The 10,049-nt window shown below is 38.6% G+C and overlaps 1 protein-coding gene and 1 long non-coding RNA gene across 3 annotated transcripts; one reads left to right on the top strand and one right to left on the bottom strand.

Annotated features, from left to right (window-relative positions):
- The first annotated feature begins 29 nt into the window (after nt 1–29).
- Nucleotides 30–7,061, top strand: LOC307043889 (uncharacterized protein). 2 transcript variants are annotated; one of them, XM_079688819.1, is made up of 3 exons: nt 30–620; nt 4,351–4,586; nt 6,039–7,060. In XM_079688819.1, the coding sequence occupies exons 2-3, from the start codon at nt 4,371–4,373 to the stop codon at nt 6,399–6,401; spliced, it is 579 nt and encodes a 192-aa protein (XP_079544945.1). In that variant the 5' UTR covers nt 30–620; nt 4,351–4,370; the 3' UTR covers nt 6,402–7,060. The 2 variants fall into 2 exon arrangements, with proteins under 2 accessions (XP_079544945.1, XP_079544946.1); XM_079688820.1 differs by lacking the exon at nt 30–620 and having other exon boundaries at nt 3,083–4,586; nt 6,039–7,061.
- LOC307043892 lies at nt 6,537–10,038 on the bottom strand. The gene is made up of 2 exons (XR_013809465.1): nt 9,927–10,038; nt 6,537–6,670 (listed from the first exon to the last, which is right to left on the bottom strand). It is a non-coding gene; the product is annotated as an uncharacterized lncRNA (long non-coding RNA).
- Nucleotides 10,039–10,049: the final 11 nt, after the last annotated feature.

Below are 10,049 nucleotides of genomic sequence, written 5' to 3'. Positions count from 1 at the left end.
AAATGGCCTTAATACCATGTCTTTTGAAACACATGTTACGTTTATTAAAAGGACACATTTTTCAAAAACATTTGGGATGAAGTTAGAACAAAACTCAACTTAACATATAATAGGTGTAGTCTATTTTAGACATTTTAATGTAAAATGTTACATCTTTTAACAGAATATTATCCTGGGTAAAAACACATAAACACACCTAGAAAACATCAGTAGTGTGATTTCAATCAGTGAGCATCCCGTGACTGCCTCCGTGCACACACTGAGCGTTTGTAGTGTGTGAGAGGAGGGTGTGTGTGTGTGTGTGTGTGTGTGTGTGTGTGTGTGTGTGTGTGTGTGTGTGTGTGTGTGTGTGTGTGTGTGTGTGTGTGTGTGTGTGTGTGTGTGTGTGTGTGTGTGTGTGTGTGTGTGTGTGTGTGTGTGTGTGTGTGTGTGTGTGTGTGTGTGTGTGTGTGTGTGTGTGTGTGTGTGTGTGTGTGTGTGTTAGAGGAGGATGTGTGTGCAGTAAGGAGAAAGGAATAATTTCCAGCAGCTTCAGATCAGGACTCATGCTGCTCGTCCACCTCGGCCATGTGATGTTCATTACTGCTCCTCGGGAAGAGTTCAACCGTGGATCACTGAAGGTAAAAGCTTTTTAATATACTTGAGTTAAAGTGGATTTATGGGAAAATGTAGATTTCTGTACAGTGAATAGGATTCTGAATTGTTATATCACTGTCATTGATATAGTGCCTACAGCTAAGTGGGGAACTATAGTTAACAAATACAGCAAAATCCTAAAAGACAACATGGTTAAGTATGTCTAAAAATGAGTAGAAAGTAGAGGTGAAAGATGTCAGGAATTGACTCACATCTTCCATAAAAGAGATTTAAATGTTTTACTTTTTTTAACAAAATAAGTGACCTATTGCTAAGTCAAAATTGTGTCAAACATTATTGTGTCGTTTTTTTTAATGCACAAAATGCCAGTTTTACAATGTCATTTTGTGAAATAATTATTTTTAAAATTGGTAATTTACTCAGAAATAAAACTGCAGGTAGCCTAAGTTTTCAAAAGTATTTATTTTAATAATCTCTTTTGACTGTTACACAATAATATTTTGCATTTGATAGACAGAAAACAGGTTTTTAGGCTTAGCAAATGTGTAAAAAATATACACTCTTTAATTTGCTGAAAAATTGTAAAATCCTGCATTGAAAATGTTACGAAAGTAAAATGTCGTTTAAGCATTAAACCTAAAAATACCCAATGCAGAACAATCTAAAATTAACAAATGATTACTACAAAATAATTGTAATGTTTATAGATACCAATTCACTATCTCAAAACGAGCTAATTGATCAGTAAGTAAGCTGTTGTTGCATACACTATTGACTAGTTTGTAGTGGAGTAAAAAGTGCATTAATTCTCTTTTAGTGGAATTAAAGTATAAAATGGTAATAAATTATCAGGTGAAGTAGCTTAATTTACACTTAACTATAATACACAGATTTTTCGACTTTATTGTTTAATTTCTCCTCCATTATTCGCTCTCTGTGCCTCAGTTAAAGCGTTTTCCACCCTCTCACAGTCACAGGAACAGCCACACACCGAGTGCAGAGTAAATGCACTGAGTGTGTTTAAATCCAATCTATTTTTCATCCATTGTTGCTCAGCACGCTGCCTCTCGCTCTAACATGAACGTTTCTGTTATTATTCATTTATAGTCCCGATTCTGTCATGCACACGAGTCAGTGGAGTGTAAGAGGGTCAGTCTGTTCACTTTTAGCGTGAAGAGACGTAAAGTGGAAACACTCCTCTGCAAGAAGCCATTAAAGCCTGTATTCAGTGTCAATATCTCAATGGTTTAAATGTAATTTGTATGTCTTCATTTTACACACACTTCATTTATATAGTTCTTTACAGCCATAGAAAAAAATGACACATTGCTATTAACAGACACCGCTTCATATTAGTAGTGTCTCTACTTTAAAGAGTCCTCTCCTGCTGATGTTCAGGTGTACTTTATATCAGTATGGATTTTTTCGCACCGGTCAAATGTCCGAACAGAATTTATTTTACCGGACAAATTTGAAACTTACTGGTCATGTTTCAATAATAATAAAAACAATTGTGTAGCAGAGGTTCCGTTAGCAGGTAATTACCGGACTAGGACCGGATATGCTGATATTTAAAACTCAGTTAATGGGGCTCATTTTTATATTGCTTCAGTTTATAATCGTAACAGATCGAAAAATTCAGATTCATTTTTCAATAAATGATTCCACAAACAACAAACAACATAATTATTACATTCAAAGAAACTACTTGTAGTAGATGAAGTACATTATTCAAAAGTTTACATTAACTTTGAATAATAACACGGGAGCAACGGATCCTCTCTTTTTCCCCTCTCTCTCTCTCTCTCTCCTGACAGCCCGTCAGTTTCTCATGCAGCGCGCTAAACAGTGGGCGGGGCTTCAGGTGATTATGCAGCAGCTGATCTGATCTCTCTCTCGTGTCCGGTTATACTTCACTCTCGTTTATGTCCATATCGATCAGATCCAGCTCTCCCGATCGGCCTTTATAGAGAGCACCGATCAATCTATTAATGAATATGTGAATATCGGCCGATAATGATCGGCGGCCGATAATGATCGGCGGCCAATCGATCGGAGCATCGGACATTTTGACCGTCAGGTTTTGAATTTACCGGTTTTTATTCAATTTTACCAGCTAAAAACCGGTAATTTCCGGCTAACGGAAACCCTGTTACATAGTGATGTCACTATGTCCCGGAAGTAAACAAAAGAGTCCAATGGAGGCGTTTATTTCATTGCACAAATGTAAATGTTGTAGAAGTTTCTTTGAAACCCATTAACATAATGTATTATTATCATAATCAGCTTATAGAAATATATAATTATACTTATGTAGCAATAATCATAACACATTATAAAGTATTTTATAATGACTCACAACCACATGTTTTAAAACACTTTATACTGTAGTTTGAGAGCTTTGACAAAAAGTGTGTGTTTTGACACACACACACACACACACACACACACACAAACACACACACAAACACAACCAAAGACACACACACACACACACACACACACACACACACACACACACACACACACACACACTCCTTGGTTAGAGCACTTTGGATGACTTCATCTGTCTCCTCCTTCAAAGAGCCGCTCCTCGGGGAATTTAAGTTATTTTTTGCTTCTTCTAAAAGTACCGTCTTCATTTATTTATTCAGCGAGGCCAATACTAAATGACAGCTTGTTCTCTCTTCCTGTTGTTCGTAACATCCTCTAATACCTGCCCCAGTTACTGTGCTAGTGAATAACTGACTGATAATGCAAGCAATACAAAGAGGGGGAAGTTAAAGGAGAAACCTGCAAACATTCTGTGAATATTAATGTTCAAACTCACAGGATTTATCGTCATAGGAACAGCTATGGCTCCAGAAATGCAATAAACAGCATACCTAAGACATAAAAAGAAATACAATTGTGCCAGAGTAAAACACAGGAATAAGTAAAACATATCAAATGGAATTTCTTCAAAAAAACGAATAACAACAACAATAATACAATCAAACATAATAAATTCTCTGTATATTTAGGTTAAAATACAAAGGCTTTATTGTCATATGAACAGCTCCGGCTACAGAAATGCAACTTTTTTAGTTAGTAAAAATAATTATAATATTCATATAAGGAGGTAACATAGGAATATGCAATAAAATAAAATAGATTAAAGATATCTATATAACATGTATATTACAATACATACTGTTGTGTACTAGTATGAATATGAGGTTAAGCTGAATTGCACAGTTTAAAAGGATTTAGCTGCTTCAAAACCATCAAGCCACATGCATGTCTGGGAGCAGATTCATTTGATGTGCTACACAAATACGGCCTGGATCCCTTTCGGAATATTGGGTTGCAGATTAGAATGTTCCAAAGGGGGGTTCGCTTAGCATGAACACTTGAAATAACTAAAGGATAAGATACAAAAGAAAGTAGAAAGAAAGTGAGGTCATAGAAAACTATTTCTGCTAAAAAGTTAGCAATGATTGAGAGTCAGCCCTAAACATTTCAGATGTGTGTATCTCACACTGCACTGTGACTTTTATTCATGTACCTTTGTTATTCATCTTTTATTACCGTTGCTTTTAAATTAGTGTTTTTAAATGCCATTTTATAATATGTTTCTTAAGTTCTTTCATTTTTGTAAAGCACTTTGAATTGCCTTGTGTTGAAAGATGCTGTATAAATAAACTTGCCTTCAAACTAATACTACTATTCCTGAATTAAATTAATAACTTGATGTTCTCTGTCTTTTCTCAGTGCAGTAAAGGGGATAATACATGAAGAAGCAGGCTAAAGGCCCCTCCCTCTCCTCCCCTGCAGGGGGCAGCGGTGCGCAGCTGCACCATGACTTCACCAGCGTGGCTTTTAAGATGCAACCTGCAAACGGACATGCTTTGGTAGAAAACGGCCCTCACAGCAGGAGGGATGGAGCCTCGGAGGACGAGAGGATGGAGGGCAGCTGCAGGATCTCCAGCTGGGTTCTGGACTGTCAGGTATTCTTGTTTGAAACCAAGAGTTGGTCTGAAATAGATCAGGAAGCTTCTCGAAAAGTTTAACAGTATTTATTAAAGGTCCCCTATTATACTGTTTTTCATCAATATATCACAGGTCTCAGATATATACAGAACCTGTCTCTGATTGGCTGAAACACCAAACAGATCATTGCAGCATTACCCATAATCCCCTCTGTTTCAGCCCTGTTTCAAAAGTGCTGATTCTCTGGGTGTTTCTCAATCATGAGTAAAGCTGCTCCAGAGCCACTATTTCAAGCATACTACGTCATCGAGTGCCGCCGAAGGACTGTTCCAATGTCCAGCATACTTGGAATTCTACAGAGCCCGGCGTACTTAGTTTGGAGACATTTCGAGGCTGCACATGTGTAGACTCCGCGGTCTTAAAATCCCCACAATGCTTTGCGCGCGGACCAATTTCCCCAAATCTGTGGCGGAAAATGTAAGGCGGGGCTTCTCATATGATGCACACCTGCAAACTTGCTCGCCTGTTCCACTCTTTGTTTTCCGAATGCCAGGAAGGATTCTTGCCTCGCCTCTGAAGCAAGTGACTCGGAAGACATGTGCTACCAAGCAAGCGTACTCGAGATTGAGAAACACCCTCTGTCTGTTACTTTGGATGAAAATAAGGAGCCCCTCCCCACGCCCCTCTGAGAGATATTTGGTTAAAAAGAACACAATGGTGCTCTAGGAGGAGATTCAGGTGATAAGAGGGGGGGGGGGGGGGTTACCTTGGTTGGTGATTGGCTAACGGTTACACAAGACAAAACATCGTTATGACATCATAAAGTGGATAAAAATGAATCAGGACAAAAAGAGAGAGAATCTTTGTTCCTGAAACTTTCAGAGTCTCTTTACACAGAGGGGACACATGTTGATGTAGAAGAGACATGAAGAAGAGGGGACACATGTTGATGTAGAAGAGACATGAAGAAGAGGGGACACATGTTGATGTAGGAGAGACATGAAGAAGAGGGGACACATGTTGATGTAGAAGAGACTTGAAGAAGAGGGGACACATGTTGATGTAGAAGAGACATGAAGAAGAGGGGACACATGTTGATGTAGAAGAGACATGAAGAAGAGGGGACACATGTTGATGTAGAAGAGACATGAAGAAGAGGGGACACATGTTGATGTAGAAGAGACATGAAGAAGAGGGGACACATGTTGATGTAGAAGAGACATGAAGAAGAGGGGACACATGTTGATGTAGAAGAGACATGAAGAAGAGGGGACACATGTCGATTTAGAAGAGACATGGAGAAGAGGGGACACATGTTGATGTAGAAGAGACATGGAGAAGAGGGGACACATGTTGATGAAGAAGAGACATGAAGAAGAGGGGACACATGTTGATGTAGAAGAGACATGGAAAAGTGCATAATAGGTGACATTTAAGTTCCGGCACAATATATTGATTATTTCTTACAGGATTCAGGGGAGAACAACTCCACGGACCCCCACGAGGCCCTCACAGAAACCTCCACTCTGACCTTTGTGGACGTGCATGAGTCCGCAGAGAGCCACAGTCTCCACGGGTTGGTCTACCTGAGGGAGTTTGTGCTGATAGACGACGATGATGACGGAGACATGTCTCTGAGGGAGAAGACGGTCACTGATCTGACTGTGATGGACGGCCGGGCAGCAGATCTGGTTTGTGGACGACTGCTGTCCACCTCCAGCGGCTCGCTGTCTGAGAGCAGGGAGGAAGAGGAGGCTGAGGAGGAGCCTCAACAAGAGGAAGAGGAGGCTGCAGGGGCGAAGAAACGCTGCTGTTTCTGCACACTTTTATGACCAGCATTTGGATTTTCCCTTTTGGATTTCAAAAATAGTTGAGTGTTCAGCAGACTAACGCTTTCATCTCCAACATGTATTTATTCTCAATAATAACTTTTCCTTTTTCTTAACATTTCCACTTTTTGTCCAACATTGCAACTTTATTTTTCAACAACTAACCTTGAAGTGCTTTTATGACCGAGAAGACACTCTTTCATACTGGGTTTTTTATTTGTTGCTGGTGATAGCAGGGAAGATGTATAGGTTTGGTGACATAAGTCAAACATCTGTGGAAATCAGGGGAAAAAACACGAGGAGGTCATGCTGGGCCCTTATTCTCTTCCAATGTAAGATTCGCTTTTTTTTTTAAAGTTATGTGTTACTCAAATGTTCAGGCACTGATTTAACATTCTGCCATAAGAAACCTATATACACTATTTAGATAATCATGACATGTATGCTGGGAAGAGTTATACTTTTAGTTAGAATTTGATCAAGTGAGATACAATTATAATTTTCAAGTTTAACAAATGTCTATTATACATTTTTTATACTAAAAAAAGCATGTTTGTGTAAAATTTGATCGGAATGAAAGACTGTGACGCAGGTCTAGAAAGATCAGGTGCTAATTACAAATAAATATTTCTCCAATGACCAAATGTTGTGTTACACTCTTTTTGGCCATGTTGTGTAAAATGAACACACGTTGGACACACACATTTTTGAAAACCGCTTTAAGTATGGCATTTACCATCCTGCGAAGGAATCACACCAGCTTCTAAACCAAATGATTGGACACGTGAAGTCATGTGACCGTGCTGTAGTTCCTATATAGCCCAACATTAGCCGCCTTTAGCTTAATGGTGGTGACGTGAAGTCATGTGACCGTGCTGTAGTTCCTTTATAGCCCAACATTAGCCACCTTTAGCTTAACGGTGGTGACGTGAAGTCATGTGACCGTGCTGTAGTTCCTATATAGCCCAACATTAGCCTCCTTTAGCTTAGCGGTGGTGACGTGAAGTCATGTGACCGTGCTGTAGTTCATTTATAGCCCAACATTAACCACCTTTAGCTTAGCGGTGGTGACGTGAAGTCATGTGAACGTGCTGTAGTTCATTTATAGCCCAACATTAACCACCTTTAGCTTAGCGGTGGTGACGTGAAGTCATGTGACCGTGCTGTAGTTCATTTATAGCCCAACATTAACCACCTTTAGCTTAGCGGTGGTGACGTGAAGTCATGTGACCGTGCTGTAGTTCATTTATAGCCCAACATTAACCACCTTTAGCTTAGCGGTGGTGACGTGAAGTCATGTGACCGTGCTGTAGTTCCTTTATAACCCAACATTAGCCTCCTTTAGCTTAGCGGTGGTGACGTGAAGTCATGTGACCGTGCTGTAGTTCATTTATAGCCCAACATTAACCACCTTTAGCTTAGCGGTGGTGACGTGAAGTCATGTGAACGTGCTGTAGTTCATTTATAGCCCAACATTAACCACCTTTAGCTTAGCGGTGGTGACGTGAAGTCATGTGACCGTGCTGTAGTTCATTTATAGCCCAACATTAACCACCTTTAGCTTAGCGGTGGTGACGTGAAGTCATGTGACCGTGCTGTAGTTCCTTTATAGCCTAACGTTAGCCAACTTTAGCTTAGCGGTGGTGACACAGTCATGTGACCGTGCTGTAGTTCCTTTATAGCCCAACATTATCAATATAGACTAATTATAAAGGGCTGTTGATATGTGGAGATTGTTGTACACCTCACCCATTTCTTCCATCTTTTGACAAAGATAAGAACTACATTTCAATTTGTTCCATTTCATATATTTCCTCTACAAGATTCTTCCATTTCAAGCTAATAACGTGAGCATCTTTCAACCGACACTTGTTTTTTTCTTCTTAATTTTATCTGGTGTCTTCAAGTGGTTTTAATTTTGAGAAAGACTAAACATATTTTACAGTTGTCTTATAGATATTTCCCAGAAGCCATAATAGCTTTACATGTCCAACAAATATGACTCAGTTTGACTTCTGCTCACCGCATTCTCTTTTTTTATTTCTTCGTACTTCCTCTGAATTTGGGGTGTCTTAATATATTGATATGCTCTGAAGGACAGACTGGGTTTAATCAGGCGGTGTTTGGTTGGTCTGAGTGACAGAGATACCCCACTGAGGACCATATTGGGCTAAAAGATAACAGACCACTACTCTTATCTCGCCCCCAAAAAACGTAATGCCAACTGACTCCCCTCATCGCCCTTGACACTGTGTCAGGACAAACTTAAATGTGTGTAGTGTAAAAAAAACACTTCTACGTCAGCAGCAGTTTCCAGTTTCATTCCTATTTTTAAGCTTTTTACAGAGGTTGTCATTCACATACCATTCACAGAGTAATTTATACATTTGTTGCTAAAAACAGGCAGAACATGTATATTTTATGGCATTATTTTCAGTTTTATGGAGTGATACAAAGAGATTCCCTTTGTAAAAGCCTTAGACATTTATATGGCAGCTAAACAAAACTACAATATTGAACCTAACGTTATCCAATGTGAAGATTTCTGTTCTCGATATATACGCAAATAAGCACATTAACCAATAAATATTTTATCTATAGCCAAATATCACAAGTTATTATAGTTAAACGTATTAGTTCAATACTGGATTCTTATTGGTCAATTTTAGAGGTCTGTTATGAATTTTTTACTAGACTGTTGCTAAGGAGAATCGAAGGACTATGTGCAGTCATCAATTCGGCAAATGTAATATTAGAAAAAGTACTCAGATCTTGTACTTGAGTAAAAGTAGAAGTACTCAGATCTTGTACTTAAGTAAAAGTAGAAGTACTCAGATCTTGTACTTGAATAAAAGTAGAAGTCAGATCTTGTACTTGAGTCAAAGTAGAAGTACTCAGATCTTGTCCTTGAGTAAAAATAGAAGTACTCAGATCTTGTCCTTGAGTAAAAATAGAAGTACTCAGATCTTGTACTTGAGTTAAAGTAGAAGTACTCAGATCTTGTACTTGAGTTAAAGTAGAAGTACTCAGATATTGTACTTGAGTAAAAGTAGAAGTACTCAGATATTGTACTTGAGTTAAAGTAGAAGTACTCAGATCTTGTACTTGAGCAAAAGTAGAAATACTCAGATGTTGTACTTGAGAGTAAAAGTAGAAGTACCAGAGTGTAGGAATACTCTGTTACAGTAAAAGTCCTGCATTCAAAATGTTCAAGTAAAAGTAGAAAAGTATTATCATCAAAATATAGTGAAAGTAGCGACAGTAAAAGTAGTCATTGTGCAGATTGGTTCATTTCAGAATAATATATATGATATGTTTTATAATGATAGATCATGAAAGTGTTCTCAAAGCTGGTGAAGGTGCAGCTAGTTTGAATGACTTTGTATACTGCAGGGTAGCTTGTGGATTTACTCTAGGTGGAACTAAAGTCTGATTTAACACTTGATTAGATTTCACATCATTCATCCACATCTGTAAAGTAACTAAAGGTATTAAATACATGTAGGGGAGTAAAAGTACACCACTTACCTCTGAACTGTAGTGGAGTAGAAGAACAAAGTAGCAGAAAATCCCTTATGCTCCTTAAAATTGTACTTGAGTAAATGTACTTAGTCACTTGACATCACTGCTTTGCTGTGTGAAGAGCATACA

This window comes from Notothenia rossii, assembly GCF_949606895.1.
Source record: "Notothenia rossii genome assembly, chromosome: 6".
Lineage (NCBI taxonomy): Eukaryota > Metazoa > Chordata > Actinopteri > Perciformes > Nototheniidae > Notothenia > Notothenia rossii.
This window is presented reverse-complemented; position numbering and strand designations above follow the sequence as displayed.

Bases quoted from the DNA above. Each gene is read 5' to 3' on its own strand.
- LOC307043889 (XM_079688820.1), top strand. From the start codon at position 4,371: ATGAAGAAGCAGGCTAAAGGCCCCTCCCTCTCCTCCCCTGCAGGGGGC. The intron at 4,587-6,038 runs GTATTCTTGTTT...TATTTCTTACAG, and splicing joins GCTGGGTTCTGGACTGTCAG to GATTCAGGGGAGAACAACTC.